The sequence below is a fragment of the Hippopotamus amphibius genome, unplaced genomic scaffold (genome assembly GCF_030028045.1).
Source record: "Hippopotamus amphibius kiboko isolate mHipAmp2 unplaced genomic scaffold, mHipAmp2.hap2 scaffold_187, whole genome shotgun sequence".
NCBI lineage: Eukaryota > Metazoa > Chordata > Mammalia > Artiodactyla > Hippopotamidae > Hippopotamus > Hippopotamus amphibius.
In genome coordinates this window covers 83,864-103,740 of record NW_026648325.1, presented here as the reverse complement: position 1 = coordinate 103,740, position 19,877 = coordinate 83,864, and the positions used below count along the sequence as shown (strand labels likewise).

The window sequence follows — 19,877 nt, the reverse complement described above, 5'->3', positions numbered from 1 at the left end:
TTGTTTCTGTACCTAGTTTGGGGGCTAGTTTTAAACCTTAAGATCTAACATAACTTGAAAGAGACTGCCTGGCTTTGAGTCCTGGCTCTGCCACTTACTGTATAACTTTGGGCTAATTAGTTCATCTCTCTCTGTACCTTAGCTTCCTCACATGTAAACAAAAACCAAACCAGACCCAAACTAAAATGGTTAATTATAGTAGGTACCCAAAACATTTTTAAAAAGTTGGTAAAGTGGACTGCATCAAAATTAAAAACTTCTGTTCTTTGAAAGATCAATTAAGAGAATGAAAGGCAAGCTAGAGACTGGGAAAACATACTTGCATAATATATATCTGATTAAGTGCTTGTCTTGTTGAGTACAACTCAATAAAAAGATAAACAGCTCTTTTTTTTTTAATGGGCAAAAGATCTGAACAGATAATTCACAAAAGAAAATATACACATGTCCACTAAGCACAAGAAAAGATACCCTCAATGGTACTAGTTACCAGGGAAATGCAATGGAAAACCAAAATGAGATATCATTTCACACCCATTAAAATGGCTAAAGTTGACAGAATGGCTATCACCAAAAAGACCACAAATAACAAATATTATCGAGGATGTGAAGGAAAGGGACCCTTTGCACACAGTTAGTGGGAATGTAAATTGATGTGGCCACTATGGAAAACAGTATGGAGTTTCCTCAAAAAACTAAAAATAGAACTACCCTATGATTCAGCAATTCTACTCCTGGGTATATAGCTGAAGAAAATGAAAACATTAATTCAAAAAGATATATGCACCTCAGGGTTCACAGCAGCGTTATTTACAATAGCCAAGAGATGGAAGCAACCTAAGGGTCCATCAACAGGTGAATGTATAAAGAAGATTTGGTGCATATATACACAATGGAATACTACTCAGCCACAAAAAAAAGAATGAAATTTTTCCATTTGCAACAACATGGATGGAGTTGGAGAGTATTATGCTCAGTGAAATTAGTCAGACTAAGACAAGTACTGTATGATATCACTTATATGTGGAATCTAAAAAAAAAAAAAAAAAAAACTAGTGAATATAATTTTTTAAAAAACAGACTCACAGGACTTCCTAGGTGGCGCAGTGAGTAAGAATCTGCCTGCCAATGCAAGGGACACGGGTTCGATCCCTGCCCCAGGAAGAAACCACATGCCGCAGAACAACTAAGCCCGTGCGCCACAGCTATTGAGCCTGCACTCTAGAGCCCGTGAGCCACAGCTATTGAGCCCACGCGCCTAGAGCCCGTGATCTGCAACAAGAGAGGCCACTGCAATGAGAAGCCTGCGCACCACAATGAGTAGCCCCAGCTTGCTGCAACTAGAGAAAGCCCGTGTGCAGCAGCGAAGACCCAACACAGCCAATAAAATAAATAAATAAATAAATAAATAAATAAATAAATTTATAAAAACAGACTCACAGATATAGAGAACAAACTATGATTACCGGGGGGAAGAGGGAAGGGAGAACAGGCAAGATAGAGGAATGGAATTAAGAGGTACAAACTAATACTATAAAATAAATAAGCTTCAGGGATATCTTGTACAGCACAGGGAATATAATCAATATTTATAACAACTGTAAATAGAGTATAGGGCTTCCCTGGTGGCACAGTGGTTAAGAACCTGCCTGCCAATGCAGGGGACACAGGTTTGAGCCCTGGTCCAAGAAGATCCCACATGCCGTGGAGCAACCAAGCCCATGTGCCACAACTACTGAGCCTGCACCCTAGAGCCCACGAGGCACAACTACTGAGCCCATATGCTGCAACTACTGAAGCCCACGCACCTAGAGCCCATGCTCCACAAGAGAAGCCACCGCAATGAAAAGCCCATGCACCGCAACAAAGAGTAGCCCCACTTGCCACAACTAGAGAAAGCCCGCGTGCACCAATGAAGACCCAATGCAGCCAAAAATAAAAAAAATTAAATTAAAATAGAGTATAACATTTAAAAATTATGAATCACTATGTTATACACCTGAAACATATAGTATTGTAAATCAACTATACTGCAATTAAAAAAAAGAAAAAAAGAAAAAAATGGCTAAAGTTAAAAAGGCTGATAATACTAACGGTTGACAAGGATGTGAAAAACAAACTCTCAAACATTGCTGGTGAGAATGCAAAATGGTACACCCACTTTGAAAAAACAGTACGATCAACAAGTCCACTCCCAGGTATTTACCCCCAAATAAGTTTATCTAACATATCCACACAAGACAGGTTTATGAATGCTCGTTACATTATTCATAATAGCCCCAAACTGGAAACAACCCCAATGTCCAACTTTTTGAATGGATGAACAATTTGTGGTGTTTCCATACTTGTAAAACGCTACTTGGCAATTCAACATGCATGAATCCCAAAATCGTTATGCTAAGTGAAAGAAGTCAAATGCCAAAGACGACATATGATTCCATTTATATGAATTTTTGGAAAAGGCTAAACTATAGTAACAGAAACCAGATTAATGATTGCAAGGCCCAGGGTCCATAAGAAAACATCTTAGGGTGAGTAAACTATTCTATATTTTGATTGTGGGGGTGGTTACACAACTATTACCCAAATTCATCAAGCTATACCCTTAAAAGGGTGAGTTTTATTATATGTAAATAGTACCTCAGTAAAAAACTCCAAGTCTTAGATGCAGATATTAATGTGACTGACACCTAAACTATACTAAATAAATTGTACAAAAAAATCTAAAAAGTAATAATAGGATTGGTGTGAGGATTAAATGAGATAATGCACGTAAGCCCTTTGCTGGCATTGTAAGTACTTGAAAAGTATTAGCTATTACTCTTTCAACATATAATTTTTCCCTTTCACTCGAGTATGGTAATGACTGACTAAATTAAAAGGAGTTTTTACCAATAATCATAGGTCATCATACATCTAATAAAGTTAGATTAACGTTAAAGGCAGATCACTGATATTTACTTCATAATGGTTTAATCTCATTAGTAAGAGAGAAGAATATGCATGTGAAAAATCCAAAATGACAGGTTTGTTTCCCTTACTTCTCAAATCTGGGGGAAGAATATAAGAGAGAGGATTTTTATCTTCATAATTCTCCACCATGTTAGTCATATACCAAGGACACCAAAAACCACTAAAGTAGCCTTTTTTCAGAAATCACCAGACCTTTACAGGGGTAGATGGGGAAGGGGTGAAGCTTTAGTGTCCTTGGATTTACTTATAAGAATAGAGGTAGAAGGGTTTCCCTGGTAACACAGTGGTTCAGAATCTGCCTGCCAATGCAGGGGACACGGGTCCAATCCCTGGTCTGGGAAGATCCCACATGCCATGGAGCAACTAAACCCGTGTGCCACTACTGAGTTTGCACTCTAGAGCCCATGAGCCACAACTGAGTCCACGTGCCACAACTACTGAAGTCCACGTGCCACAACAAGAAAAGCCACTGCAATGAGAAGGCTCCACGCTACAACGAAGAGTAGCCCCCGCTTGCCACAACTAGAGAAAGCCCACACGCAGTAACCAAGACCCAACACAGCCAATAAATAAAAATAAAGTAAAATAATAAATTTATATTAAAAAAAAGAAGAGATAGATACAATTCTTTCAACCATCGAACTTTTCCCTTCCCAATTTTAATGATAACATATTTGCTGGAGGGAGGGGGAAAGAACAGAATCCCTATTGCGGAAGTATATTTGAAAATCCTGAGTCATTCTTATTTCAGCTTCTTTTAAGATGGGTTATGGACACAGTTCTAGGAATTCAGAACATACCAATAAAGATTTAGTTAAGAAATTCCCTGGTGGTCCAGTGGTTAAGACTTTGCTTTCTAATGCAGGGGGTGTGGGTTTGATCCCTGGTTGGGGAGATAAGATCTCATATGCCTCCTGGCCAAAAAGAACAAAACATAAAGCAGAAGCAATATTGTAACAAATTCAATGAAGACTTTAAAAATGGTCCACATCAAAAAAATCTGAAAATAAAAAAAAAGAAAGAAAGAAAAAGAAAATCCAATGAGGGAAACCATCATCGTTTCATTCTATAATTTCTGTAACATGTTCTGTAGTGGTAATAACCAGTTGTTTTAGATTGATCCAGTTGTTGTTTTTCCAGACTTCTTGGGGCTAAAAAAGATGGTTAAGCATTGTTTCAAAAGGTCTGCATGCAGGCACAGTAAATAGAAAGAGTGAGGACCCAAATCGCTGTAACACAGCTCTTGCCACTCCACTGTAAAGCCAGCCAATAATCCCAGTACTGTAACAACAGTAACAAAAAATCTGAATGCTTACTATGTATCAGGCTGAGTGCTAGGCAATGATGTACAATATCTTATTTAATCCTCAACACATAATTGTATTTACAACTATTATCATCATCACTTTATATATGAGGGAAGTGAGACACAAAGTTTAAAAGACCACAGGCACGTCCCTGGTGGTCCAGTGGTTAACACTGCATGCTCCCAATGCAGGGGGCCCAAACTAGATGCCACATGCCACAACTAAAAAGGCTGCATGCCGCAATGAAGATCCCCACACGTGGCAACGAAGATCCCACAGAATGAATGAATGAACAAATATAAAAGATGGTACAAAAAGAGCAACAGCTACACATACAATGTGTATGTGTGTTTTTAAGGCAATTTTTATAGATAAGCTCTTATGATTCTATTTTAAATACTGAAGTCACAGGGACTTCTCTGGTGGCACAGTGGTTAAGCATCCGCCTGCTAATGCAGGGGACACGCATTAGATCCCTTGTCCAGGAAGATCCCACATGCCGCGGAGCAACTAAGCCCGTGCGCCACAACTACTGAGCCTTCGCTCTAGACCCCGCGAGCCTCAGCTACTGAAGCCCACGCACCTAGAGCCAGTGCTCCACAACAAGAGAAGCTACTGCACCACAATAAACAGTACCCCCGCTCGCCACAACTAGAGAAAGCCTGTGAGCAGCAACAAAGACCCAACGCAGCCCCAAAGCAGCCAATAAATAAATAAATAATAAAATAAATCTTTAAAAAAAGCATTGAGGTCACAATAGAACCCCCAAATTAGTGTGACTTTCCATTGAAACATTTCTATTTATTCCCTTGGGAGAGGTACAATATAAGGGACCAAGAAAGTTCAATGTACAATATTTATGCTGGAGTCCATTTGTATTATTTTTCTTCATCATGAAGAAGTAGCTACTGCCATAACATATAGGTATAAAATTATAAACTGCCAAACCAATGTTTGTTTTATAGGCAACTGAACACATTATGTTACAGAAGTTTTACCAGAGGGATACTGCTCTAGTCTCATATTTCTAATTATCATCTTAAGGGGGTCTCTAAAGGTTCTGCTATTGTGTTGGGTTTAGTCCTTTACAGTTTTTGTTCCTGTACTCTTTATAAAGTATACAAGAATGGAATCTCAGACTCAGGATTGATCTTAAATCTTCTACAGACACTTCCTTTTTCTAAGAGCAGGGAAGGTTAGGTGGCTTATTCATGTTAACATACCTCAGGAAAGAGCAAAGACAGGAACCCTGGCTTCCCAACACCCAGCTGGACATTCTCCCCATGAGACCACGCTATCTCTAGATAGCTGTGCCATAGGTACCAAGTCAGCTGGAAGTTGCCTCTTTTCTCTCTGCTTAAAATTCTAGGAAAGATGAAAGACTCATTCACCATGGCAGGTTTTACTGAGAAAATCTGGGTAGAGAAGGTGGTTGTATAAATTCTCAGTATTTCTTAAGTCTACTTGTTGCAAAGATAACTGCTGAGAGAAGACCTATTACCTTAAACCTACCAACTACTTCAAGACAGGAATTCAAAAGTGGGGGGCAGTGGGAACAAAGAGGTCAGATGAGGCCATTTACTCTGAGGTCATCTAAATTAATGATGCCACAGCCATGCTGGTGGCCCTGGAGGTTCACATCCCTACATCAACAAAAAAGTTTATCATCATCATTATCTGTTAAGAAAAAAAAATTGGCATGATTTTGATTGCTATCTTATTTTTTTTTAATGTCTTTTGGACACTTTAAAAAAAATTTTATTTGTTTATTTATGGCTGTATTGGGTCTTCATTGCTGCATAGAGGCTTTTCTCTAGTTGTGGCGAGCAGAGGCTACTCTTCCTCGCAGTGCGCAGGCTTCTCAGTGCAGTGGCTTCTCTTATTGCGGAGCACAGGCTCTAGGTGCCTGGGCTCAGTAGTTGTGGCACACGGGCTTAGGTGCTCTGCAGCATGTGAGATATTCCCAGACTAGGGATCAAACCCATGTCCCCTGCAATGGCAGGCGGATTCTCAAGCACTGCACCACCAGGGAAGTCCCCCACCCATTTTTTGATTGGGTTGTTTGTTTTCTTGATATTGAGCTGTATGAGCTGCTTATATATTTTAGAGATTAATCCTTCATCAGTTGCTTTGTTTGCAAATATTTTCTCCCATTCTGAGGGTTGTCTTTTTGTCTTGTTTATGGTTTCCTTTGCTGTGCAAAAGCTTTTGAGTTTAATTAGGTCCCATTTGTTTATTTTTGTTTTAATTTTCATTACTCTAGGAGGTGGGACAAAAAGATATTGCTATGATTTATGTCAAAGAGTTGTTCTGCCTATGTTTTCCTCTAAGAGTTTTATAGTATCTGATCTTATATTTAGGTCTTTAATCCATTTTGACTTTTTGTGTATGGTGTTAGGGAGTGTTCCAATTTCATTCTTTTACATGTAGCTGTCCAGTTTTCCCAGCATCACTTATTGAAGAGGCTATCTCTTCTCCATTGTATATTTTTGCCTCCTTTGTCATAGATTAGGTGACCTAAGATTTTTTTTTTTTTTTGGGCACACGGGCTTAGTTGCTCCGCGGCATGTGGGATCTTCCTGGAGCTGGGATCAAACCCGCGACCTCTGCATTGGCAGGCGGATTCTTAACCACTGCGCCACCTAGGAAGCCCCCGTGACCTAAGATTTTAAAACAGTGGTTCTCAGCTTTTTTTCTCAGGACCCTTTACATCTTAAAAATTGAAGACCCTAAGGAGCTTTTGTTTGTATGGTGTATCTATTGATATTCACCATATTTAAAATTTTTAAAAATATTTATCAGTTCATTTAAAATAACAATAACCTTATATATTAACATAAATTATTTTTATGGAAAATAACTATATTTCCCAAAGCAAAAAAATTAGTAAGAGTGGCATTGTTTCATAATTTTACAAATGTAAACTGTGTCTGACTTCATAAAAGACAATCGGGTTCTCATACCTACTTTTGGATTCATCTGTTGCAATTTTTGGTTGAAGTATATGGAAAAAATCCAAACCCACAAAGATAGATAATTAGAAAAGACAGGAGTTTTTTTTTAATAGCCTTTTCAGAAAATTATGAATATAATCATCTGATACTACATCAAAACTGGACACATGTACTTTCATAAAGGTCAACTGCAATGTGGAATCTGAAGCCATATCAATGAAATTTTCATATCATGTTACATTAAAATCCATTGGTCTAGTTTACACATCAAATGGACCTTTTACTCATGCATGATTTTGTAACATCTTCCATTGGTCACTGGGGAAATATTGTTCACTGAGTCACACAATCTTCCAAATGTTAACACATTTCATTGTATGATAGTTTAAAAATCACATTCATTAATGCTCATTGATCTCAGAAGTCTTTTAAGTTTTGGAAAGCTGTCAAGTTCTGAGCAGCAGATACAAATTTTCCAGAACTATAATTTTCACTTGAAAACTCAATGGTAACAAATATTGTCAGTTGTTGTCCTTGAAGTGACAGGCTCACTTCATTCATCTGCAAGAAAATGTTGGCCAAATATGGAATAATCAAGTCTGAATAATCATAACCTGCCCTTTCAAATAAAAATGGTGCTTGATGGAAAAAATGCAACTAGTTCAGCTTTCAACTAAAGCAAGTGCACAAGTGCTTTCCCTTGAGATAACCACTGTAGCTGAGGATGCAGAAGTGCTTTATGTGTGCTTTCTCATCTGCCTCAAAGTATCAACACAATGTGAAATTCAAGGATTAAGATTTAATAAAATATTTTTTACACCTTATCAAGGACATTCTTAAGTGAAACTGGCCTTCCTTTTTTTCTCTTATTTAAACAGTGAGTGAGGGCAGTGAAGAATACACTACTACTGGTATCATTTGGTGCCATTATCTAGATTGTGCTAAGGCTCCAGCAATTTTTCACCATTGCAGCTTGGTACCATCAGTGCAAATGTCAACACAGTAAAAAAAAAAAAACAAAAAAACAACAACATCTTAGTATTATTATGAAAATAATTTTGACACTATGGGCCCCCTAAAAGGATCTCAGGGCCCCCACAGGGATCTATGGACCACACTTTGGGAACTACTGGTCCAAAATATCTTTACTTTTGGCAAGGACATGATCCCACTAGCTCCCATACAATATAAATAGCAATAAATCTAAGCAAAACACAACTCAAAAAAAAAAACCCAAAAAAAACCACCCTCTTACCTTTGCCAAGACTAAAGACAAATGGTTCGTTTCTATCATGACTAGAATCAAACTTCTTTCCATTTGACAATTTTCCTTTGTAATGGACATAAACTTTGTCTCCAATCATCGGTGTTTCCTCACTATTCCCCACTCTTTTGACAATCTAGAAAAGACAAACATCGAGAAAAAGGAGGTTAAACATTTTAATTCTCATCAGAGAATAAAAAGTCACACAGTCCATTCCACATCACTCAGGCAGATTTGCAAACAACTGTCCTTTTTAAAGGCTCCCCTTCCAGTTCTCTCAGTAATCCTGTTAGAAAATTATCCTATACTACTCTAAATCTTTAATGCTATATTTAATTGTATTGTGAATCACACTATTCTCTCAAAATAATTAATCAATAGATCCTGTTTCATTGGTTTAATGCCCCATGTTTTGACACTAAAATCTCTCAGAACACAGAGCTAGTCCATGTACAAACGGAATTAGACCAAAAAGATTAGTGGACTCTCAAAACATTCAAAAAGAAGTCTGAAGCGAAGTTTCAAAGGTGAGATTTTTACTTCTCTCCTTTGCTAAAAAACATTTGCTTTTGATTAGATTCCACTAGTTTGGTTTAATTTCAAAAAGCCCAATTTCCTGATATAACAGGGTATACTTCCTACTATTTGAAGAGTATTCAATGTGTAAAAAAATAGTATTTCTGCACAGTTTGATATGATACTGAATAACTTGTGTTCTAGTAAAGGAAATGCCAAAAAGCTCCAAGTTGAAAAATATTTAACTATCATAAAATCCAGTATATTTATTTTGTTCTTGGCAGAGCAAGCCACTACTGCAGTTGGTCAGTTCTGGGAAAAGAAAATCAAATCCAGGCTTGTGGTGTATAATTTATTCTGTCAATCACTTCTGCCAAATTAATCATTTTTATTAGATAACAGAGGATGGTAGCTAATGTCCAATAAACATCTTTTTGGGTGAAGGGTCTGAATTTTTTTCTAAAGAATTCAATTATTTGCTCCTAAATTCTTTTTTGAGATGTGTCCTCCTTGCCCCACCCTCATATCACCACATAAACACTGTGAACTTTGATTCTACAACTGTCTTAGTTCAAAATCCCAGACATTCTAAAGAGAAAAAATGATTACTGTAACCATCAAAAAACTGAACTAATTGATGAATTCAGTAAAATTGCAGGATTACAAAATCAACATACAGAAATCAGTCACGTTTCTACACACTTACAACAAAATATCTGAAAAAGAAATAGAGACAACAATCCCAGAAATGCAAACCAAAACCACAATGAGGTACCACCTCGCACCTGTCAGAATGGCTATCATCAAAAAGACAAGAAATAAAAAGTGGTGGTGAGGATGTGGAGAAAAGGGAACCCTTGTGCACTGTTGGAAATGTAAGTTGGTACAGCCACTATGTAAAACAGTATGGACGTTTCTCAAAAGATAAAAAATAGAACTACCCTATGGTCCAACAATTCCACTTATGGGTATTTACACAAAAGAAATGAAAACACTAACTGAAAAAGATATATGCACCCCTGCCATGTTCACTGCAGCATTATTTACATTAGCCAAGATATGGAAACAACCTGTGTTCATCTATAAATGAATGCATAAAGAAAATATATGTATTTGTATATATTATATATGTGTGTGTGTGTTTGTACACACATTATTATTTAGCCATAAAAAAGAATGAAATCTTGCCATTTGTAACAACATGGATGGACCTTGAGGGCACTATGCTAAGTGAAAATAAGTCAGATAGAGAAAAATAAATACTGTATGATCTCACTTATATATGGAATCTTAAAAAGAAAAAAAAGAAAGAAAAGAAAAAACAACTAAATTTACAGATACAAAGAACAGAAACAGATTGGTGGTTGCCAGAGGCTGGAGTTTGAGGGGAAGGGTGGGAGAAGTAGGTAAAGGAAATCAAATAGTACAAACCTTCAGTTATAAAAAAAAAAGGATATAATGGATATAATGTACAGCATGATGTGATAGTTAATAATATTGTACTGCACATTTGAAAGCTGCTAAGAGAACAGGTCTAAAAAGTTCTCATTACAAAAAAATTTTTTTAACTATGTATGGTGGGCAGATGTTAACTAGGCTTATTGTTACGATCATTTCATAATATATACAAATGTCAAATCATTATGTTGTATACCTGAAACTAATAAAATGTTATATGTCAATTATACCTCAATAAAAAAAATCTCATTCACAATAGCATCAAGAACTATAAAATAGGAATAAATTTAACCAAGGAAGTGGAAGATCTGTACACTGAAAACTATAAGATTCTGATAAAAGAAACTGAAGAAGACACATAAATGGAAACGTATCCTATGTTCATGGATCAGAAGAATTAAAAATGTTAAAATGTCCATACTACTGAAAGACATCTATAGATTCAATGCAAGCCATATCAAAATTTCCCATGGTATTTTTCACAAAAATAGAAAAAAAATGCTGAAATTCGTATAGATCCATAAAAGATCCCAAACAGTCAAAGCAATCCTGAGAAAGAACTGGAGACATCACATTTCCTGATTTCAAACTATATTAAAAGCTATAGGACTTCCCTGCTGGCCCAGTGGTTAAGAATCCATCTGCCAATGCAGGGAACATGGGTTCAATCCCTGGGCCAGGAAGGTCCCACATGGCACAGAGCAACTAAGGCTGTGTGCCACAACTACTGAGCTTGTGCTCTGGAGCCCATGAGCCATAACTATTGAGCCTGTGTGCCACAACTACTTAAGTTCAAGCACCTACAGCCCATGCTCCACAACAAGAGAAGCCACCACAAGCAGAAGCCCACACACCACAATGAAGAGTAGTCCCTGCTTGCCACAACTAGGGAAAGCCTACACGCAGCAACAAAGACCCAACACAGCCAATAAATAAATAAATAAATAACTTTAAAAAAAAAGCTATACTACCTAGAGACTGTCATACAGAGTGAAGTAAGTGAAAGAGAGAAAAACAAATATTGTATATTAATGCATATATACAGAATCTAGAACAATAGTACAGATCAACCATTTTGCAAGGCAGAAATAGACACACAGATGTAGAGAACAAATGTATGGACACCACAGAGGGAAAGCAGGCGGGGGGTGTATGGGATGAATTGGGAGATTGGGATTTGACATATATACACTAATATGTATAAAATAGATAACTAATAACAACCTGCTGTGTAAAATAGACACATCATGAGATTTTAAAAAAAGACAAGGAAAAATAAATAAATAAAAGCTATAATAATAAAAACAGAATGGTACTGACATAAAAACAGGCACACAGACCAATGGAACAGAATTAAGAGCCCAGAAATAAACCTTAGCATATACCATCAACTGATATTTGACAAGGGAGCCAAGAATACTCCATGAGGAACTGATAGTCTCTTCAATAAAAGGTGCAGGGAAAACTGGATAACCCTATGAAGAATGAAATTGGACCCCTATTTTACACCACTCACAAAAATAACTCAAAATCAATGAAAACAAATATAAGATATGAAACTATAAAACATCTGAAAGAAAATAAGGGAAAAATCTCCTTGACATTAATCTTGGCAACAATTTTTTGGATATGACACCAAAAGCACAAGCAACAAAAATAAATAAGTGGAACATCAAACTAAAAAGCTGTTGCATAGCAAAAGAAACAATCACCAAAACGAAAAGGCAACCTATGGAATGGGAGAAAATACCTGCAAATCATATATATGATACCCAAAATATACAAGGAACTCATGGCTATTATCAAAAAATCAAGAAATAACAAGAGTTAATGAGGATGTAGAGAAAAGTAAAGCCTGTACACTGTTGGTAGGAATGTAAATTGGGACAGCCACTACGGAAAACAGTATGAAGTTTCCCCCCAAAATTAAAACTAGAACTACCATATGATCCAGCAATTCCACTTCTGGGTATAAATTCAAAGGAAATGAAATCACTATCTCAAAGAAATAATGGATAAAGATGTGGTGTGTGTATATATATGTATATATATGTATGCATATATATATCTATATATATAAAATAGAATATTATTCATCCATGAGAAAGAATGAACTCATACCCTTTGTGACAACATGGATGTACTTTAAGGGCATTATGCTAAGTGAAATAAGTCAGTCAGAGAAAGGCAAATATTGTGTGATATCACTAATATGTGGAATCTAAAAAAGCTGAACTCACAGAAACAGAGTAGAAAAATGGTTGCCAGGGGCCGGGGATGGGGGAAAATGGGGAGATGTTGGTCAAAGGGTACCAACTTTCAAGTTATTAGATGAATAAATTCTCAGGATCTAATGCACAGCATTGTGACTATAATTAACAACACTGTATTAAATATTTGAGTTACTAAGAGAATAGATCTTAAATGTTCTCACCACAAAAAAGAAATGATAATTATCTGAGGTGATGAAGGGGTTAACTAACCCTACTGCAGTAATCATTTCAAAACATTTAAGTGTATCAAATCATCACATTGTATACCTTAAACTTACATAATGTTATATTTCAAATATATCTCAATACAGCTGGGAAAAACAATTATAGTTTAAAAAATTAAGAGCTAGTAAAAAAAAAAGTAGGACTCAAGGGGAAAAAAAAGTTTCAAAAAAGTTAACCTAAAAGAAATCACACGATATTCTAAAAGTGCTCGTGTTCATGAACTGCATGCAGTATTTGGGAGCCTGAGCCTCCCCTGGAAGGAATCTGCATTTCTAAGATTATAACCAAGTAGCTGGGCATATGGGATGAATGGCTACCAGAGAGTCAGAGCTGTTCACATCCACAAGTGATACACTTCAGGTTTCCCCAACAAGACAAGTTTAAGTGCCTAAATCTGGAGTTTTCTTAAGGATACAATCTAGTCCCAATTCATTTTAAAAACGTAAGCTCCACAAAGAAATTTTATCTTCTTGGGCTACTTTCTGACCTCCCAGATCTACCTTGGTCTTTAAAATACACACACACACACACACACACACACTAGTTAATAAGAGATTATAAACATGGCACTGTGCTAAATGCTTTATGTAATCTCAATAATTCTATGAGGTAGGCAGTATCATTATTTTAATTTTACAAATGAGTAAACTTCATCACAGCTAGGTTTTACTAAATTGCTCTAGGTCAGAGTTAATAGACCTACTTAATCTTAACCAAAGGCCCCACAGTGAAACCTGAGGCTCTAGACAGTGATAAAACGATAAGATTTAAAGCATTTATAATCTCAAAATGTTTCTTACAAGACTAAAACTCTTATTAGATTTACTCGCTAGAACAAAGCTGGGCCTGAGGCAAGCTGGGAAGCCAGTGCTCTGAAAAGATAAAAGAGAAGAATTTAAGAAGAGGTAGGGAGTACTGAGAACAGCCTGCACAATTTCCACTGTCTTGAGAGGCATTCTGGAGTCTGGGATGAGTAATTCAGAGGTACAAGGTTGAAAAGCCCTCTGAATGAAGATATCATGATATACATCTATAGCATAAAGCCCTTATTCTACAGGTGCAAGTCTTCAAACTGTGGCTTGGCATATAGCAAGCTAATAGTAAAACATGTATTTTCAGAAGAGATTCTGGTGCAGAAAAAAGCTTTCACACAAGATTAGCCAAAACTGGGGTTTCCCTGGTGGCACAGTGGTTAAGAATCCGCCTGCTAATGCACAGGACGTGGGTTTGAGCCCTGGGCCAAGAAGATCCCACATGCCATGGAGCAACTAAGCCCGTGCACCACAACTACTGAGCCTGTGCTTTAGAGCCCTCGAGCCACAGCTATTGAGTACATGTGCCACAAATGCCACAAATACCGAAACCCGTGCACCTTGAGCCTGTGCTCTGCAACAAAAGAAGCCACTGCAATGAGAAGCCCACGTACCACAAGAAAGAGTAGTCCCTGCTCACTGCAACTAGAGAAAGCCCATGTGCCGCAACGAAGACCCAACACAGCCAATTAATTAATTAATTTTAAGACTAGCCAAAACAAACTAAAAAATTCTCATTTGCTACTGATAACACAAAGAGAGATTAAAACTCAGCTTAGTGATAATATTTAGAATGTTTAAGATAATCTTTTCAGCAAAAAAATAAAAAATAACTCAACTATACAAAACTTGACCACATAACAACAGTGTAGGAAGAAAAAGGAACTTAATATGACTAATGCCACTTAACTTCTATTATATGGAACAATAACACATATATATCTTCCATACATAAATGGAAGAATCGAAAGGAGCGCTGACTGTCTCAGAAGACCACTAAGATTAAAAAAATACATGTAAAAATGATTAATTACAGAGTGAAAAAAGTGTTTTTGAGGAAAGCTAATTCAAAAGTAAGATATATTCTCTGATGAAACCTCAAAAAAATACCTTCACTGAACACAGGAACTCTATTTGTATATAAAAAACAAATCTTTTTTAACTTTGCATGTTAGCTTTTTTTTCTTTCTTTTTTTTCTTTTTACATCTTTATTGGAGTATAATTGCTTTACAATGTTGTGTTAGCTTCTGCTGTACAATGAAGTGAAGCAGCTATATGTATACATGTATACCCATATGCCCTCCTTCTTAAGCCTCCCTCCCACCCTCTTTTTCCTTTAAAAAAGTCTTTTGAATTGTCATTAGCTAGCTTTAATATACTTAAATATTATATTAAAATAATAACCAATTTATACACTCTGAGAATAGAGAGACAGCCTTTTGGAGTCAGACATAGCTTGGACCTGAACCCCAGATGTGCATTTACGAAGATATATGATTTGGGGCAAGTTAATTTACCTAGCTGGCCCTCAGTTTTACCCTCTATAATCTGGGATTAAAAATAAACCTCCAATAATGAAGAAGAAATGAGAATTTAGCTGTAGTGTTTGGTACTTAGTAAGCCTCAATAAACATTATCCACCTCCACCTCCAGCCAAAAAAAAAAACAAAAAATTTTTATTAACAATCTTTCCAGATAGCAAATTTCCCTACATGTCATTCATTCTTGTGGCCTCACCTTTAATACTCCTCTATCTTTTTTGGCGGTAATATCCTCTCCCTGCTCAGCAACAGCTGCTGCGGGGCTTTCTCCATTGTTCTTGGCAGCTTCATCAGTAGTCATTGTCTTTTATAAGTAGACACCCTGCTGAAAAGAAACATATTTTAGCTATGAAAAGTATCACTTCTTTATGCATCTTAAAATGCCCCTAGGAACTAAGCTCTACCTGACCCAAGATTTACTAAGGGCCAATAAGGTTAAACACTGAAAAGGAAAATGAAAACATTCGCTATGAGCATGTATTGATGTCATAAGGCATGTAAATAAAACATCATTCAACTCTTCAATTTCCCATCCAGTTCTAATCCCAAATTAGAAAGCAGCACAAGTCAGGTTTGGTAGTGATTCTATTCCTTAGCATGATTACACATTGAGAAGTAGTCCTTTCAGAACTCTGAAAACATCCTTTTCCTATGGCCATATTCTTAACAGAGAATTAAGAACTTATCAGGTGATCTGATAAGGAAATGACAATATATCACAGCGGAAAACAGGAGAGGCTTTCAAAATGACAGACCCCAGTCTGAGTCCTAGCTCCAGCGATATCTGCTTGACATTTGCAAACATACTTAAAGTCACTGAGCCTGTTTCACATCTATAAAATGGACGTAGTTTCTGTTCCTAGAGTTACTGTGAGGCATTAATGAGATAAATGTTAAGAGATTAGCACAGAGTCATCACTTAAGATTTTAAACATTTATCATGATTATTATTGGGTCTTTTATAGAGCCACATTTTTCATCTCCTGCTCAAAATTTCCTACAGAATGAGGTTCTTCCCTATCATGGCATTCAAGGTCCTCCACAATATGATTCTTACTTACTTTTCCGGTCTAGCTTCCACTACTTTCTTTACCTTCTTTCATGCAGCTCATGCTCTAGCCAAACCAGACCAATTCTTCTCCCATAACAAGTCCCATGCTTTCCCATCTCCAGGCTTTTAGTCACTCTTTTTTTTGCCTATTCTTCCCACTCAAATGCTACCTCCATCATACCAACCTTGACCCTATGTTAAAAGTATCCTATTCCAATGTTAGCTCTTATTATTATGGTCAGTCACCTAAATGATGGACACTTTTTCATGCAAGACAAATACCAACAGGATAATCAACAGACAAAACAACACACACCTCACCGGCTGCTGCCATGATGGATTCCATACTGCTCTCCTGGTTGAGCAGGGAAAGTCAAGAATTAATCACTTCTACAGCTATTCAGTATTAGGCTAATAATGGACGTAAGGCTCCCTAAGTCACCTGCGGGACCCACTTGCCCACACAATCAAAAAGAGCTATTTTACATTTGTGAAAAATGTCTTACTGATACAACTGATAACCACACAACTAAACATAGTTAATATAGTGTTTCAACGCATTTCCAATTGACCTAAATTTACTTCAGTGTCAACAAAGACACAAATCAAATTTTGCTGTGCCCAAATATTTTCAAAGAGAACACCAAAAACCAGGGGCTAAGCCCTTTTGCTTTGTTTTCTAGTACAGTTTATACCAAACTCAAAAGATCCAAATGCTTGGCTCAGGATAAGGGAAAGCCCAGAACAAAGCATTCACAAACAACAGCAAAAATTAAGTACCTAGTTGTTGTATGTGATGCTGGGCAAGATAATTAGGAAAATTAGATGAATGGAGTTTGTTCCCAAATTCTAGTAATCTACCACCTATAAAACACTTCTCTGATGCATAGACATTCACAGAAAGCACCTCAAAAACAGATGGAAAAGATCTTTTAAACATTTCAGAGGAGCTGGACAGTATCCCTGGAAAAATACATACACACCAACAAAATTTTCTGGGGCTCTACAGATACATAGACATCCGTCAGCAAACACCTGGGGAAAACCCTGGAGTAAATCAATAAAATTAAAACCACCAAATGAAAGGTTATTAGGGAATAGGACAGCCACACGGTCTCAAAGCATGAATGAACAGATTACTTATTATTAAAAAAGGAAAAAGGGCTTTCCAATGGAGTGATCTGACAAACCTCCCCTTCACACAAGTGATCTGCAACACGACCAAACTCTGCATCTTCTATATTAACACAAACTGATATCACTGTGCCTCCTGATGTGATGTAATGGGAAGTATACATGTGGTATTACCACCAAAAACATTTAACCTGAAACTAATCAAGAAGAAAAGACAAAATTGGGTTGCAACCTTCTAGAATAATGGAAATAAAATCAAGAGTAAACAAATGGGACCTAGTGAAACTTAAAAGCTTTTGCACAGTGAAAGAAACCATAAACAAGACAAGAAGACAACCCTCAGAATGGGAGAAAATACTTGCCAACGAAGCAACGGACAAAGGATTAATCTCCAAAATATACAAGCAGCTCATGCAGCTTAATACCAAAAAAGCAAATAACCCAATCCACAAATGGGCAGAAGACCTAAATAGACGTTTCTCCAAAAAAGACATACAGATGGCCAACAAACACATGAAAAGATGCTCAACATCACTAATCATCAGAGAAATGCAAGTCAAAGCCACAATGAGGTATCACCTCACACCAATCAGAATGGCCATCATCAAAACATCTAGAAACAACAATGTTGGAGAGGGTGTGGAGAAAAGGGAACTCTCCTGCACTGTTGGTGGGAATGTAAGTTGGTACAGCCACTATGGAAAACAGTTTGGAGGTGCCTTCAAAAACTAAAAATAGAACTACCATATGATCCAGTAATCCCACTCCTGGGCATATACCCAGAGAAAACCATAATCCAAAAAGAAACATGTACCATAATGTTCACTGCAGCACTGTTTACAATAGCCAGAACGTGGAAGCAACCTAAATGCCTATCAACAGATGAATGGATAAAGAAGATGTGGCATATATATGCAATGGAATATTAGTCAGCCATAAAAAGGAATGAAATGGAGCTATATGTAATGAGGTGGATAGACCTAGAGTCTGTCATACAGAGTGAAGTAAGCCAGAAAGGGAAAAACAAATATTGTATGCTAACTCATATATACGGAATCTTTAAAAAAAAAAAAATGGTACTGATGAACCCAGTGACAAGATAAGAATAAGGATGCAGATGCAGAGAATGGATTGGAGGACAGGAGGTTGGGGGAGCGGGGGGCAAAGGGGAAGCTGGGACAAAGTGAGAGAATAGCATAAACATATATACACTACCAACTGTAAAAAAGCCAGTGGGAAGTTGCTGTATAACAAAGGGAGATCAGCCTCGATGATGGGTGATGCCTTAGAGGGCTGGGACGGGGAGGGTGGCGGGAGTCGCGGGAGGGAGGGAATATGGGGATATGTGTATAAATGCAGCTGATTGACTTTGGTGTACCTCAATAACTGGTACAAGAGTGTAAAGCAAATTATATTCCAATAAAGAGCTTAAAAAAAAATTAGGTTGCAGAACATTCTACAAGACAACTGGCCTAGACTCCTCAAAATGTTAATGTTATGAAAGACAAAAAAAAAGTTTAACAAAAAGAAAAGGGGGGAAATACCAAGAAAAGGGCCCTGTTCTGGTTTAAAAAATACTGAAGAGATACAACTACCAAATGCAATGTGTGATCCTTGGCTGGATTAGGGGGGAATAAAAATTTATAAAAGCACATTTTTGGGAGAATTAGGAAAATTTGGAAAAACAGACTGTACATTACCTTCTTATTACTATATAATGTTAGCTTTCTGGAGTGTGATATAGTATTGTAGTTTTGTACAGAATAATATCCTTATTCTTAGGCGGCAACAGGCTCAAGTATTTAGGGGTGAGGTTCCATGATGTTTGCCACTTTTTTTTTAAATAATGATCATTATGGAGCTTTTTTTTTTTTTTTTTTTTATTTATCGGCTGTGTTGGGTCTTCATTACTGCACACGGGCTTCCTCTAGTTGCGGTGAGTGGGGGCTGCTCTTCATTGTGGTGCACAGGATTCAGTAGCTGCAGCACGTGGGCTCATTAGTTGTGGCTCACAGGCTCTAAAGCACAGGCTCAGTAGTTGTGGCGCACGGGCTTAGTTGCTCCGAGGCATGTGGGATCTTCTCAGCCCACGGATCGAACCCGTGTCCCCTGCATTGGCAGGCGGATTCTTAACCACTGCGCTGCCAAGGGAAGCCCCCTCTGCCACTTACTTTCAAATCATTTGAGAGAGAGCGTGAGCACAAATATCACAAAAAGCTAAAAGCAAAGCATTCAAAAAGCATGACTACAACACATCCAAAGGCAATGCCTTTCTTTTGAATGTTCGTCATTTGGGGATCAGCTAAACTTTTAAATGAAAATACTGCCTATCAGAAAACATTTTCTTTTGGTTCTAACCTTGTCCTTT

The 19,877-nt window shown here is 37.2% G+C and overlaps 1 protein-coding gene across 4 annotated transcripts in view; it reads right to left on the bottom strand.

Annotated features, from left to right (window-relative positions):
- LOC130843167 (peptidyl-prolyl cis-trans isomerase FKBP5) overlaps positions 1-19,877 on the bottom strand; it is a 108,798-nt gene that overhangs the window by 41,710 nt on the left and 47,211 nt on the right. For 3 of the 4 annotated variants that reach the window (XM_057719744.1, XM_057719745.1, XM_057719743.1), the window contains 2 exons: positions 15,521-15,649; positions 8,490-8,634 (listed from right to left, as the gene is read on the bottom strand). In XM_057719744.1, the coding sequence (XP_057575727.1) occupies positions 8,490-8,634; positions 15,521-15,625 (250 nt within the window). In that variant the 5' untranslated portion in view covers positions 15,626-15,649. The remainder of the gene's footprint in view (positions 1-8,489; positions 8,635-15,520; positions 15,650-19,877) is intronic. The other variant, XM_057719742.1, reaches the window with a different exon arrangement.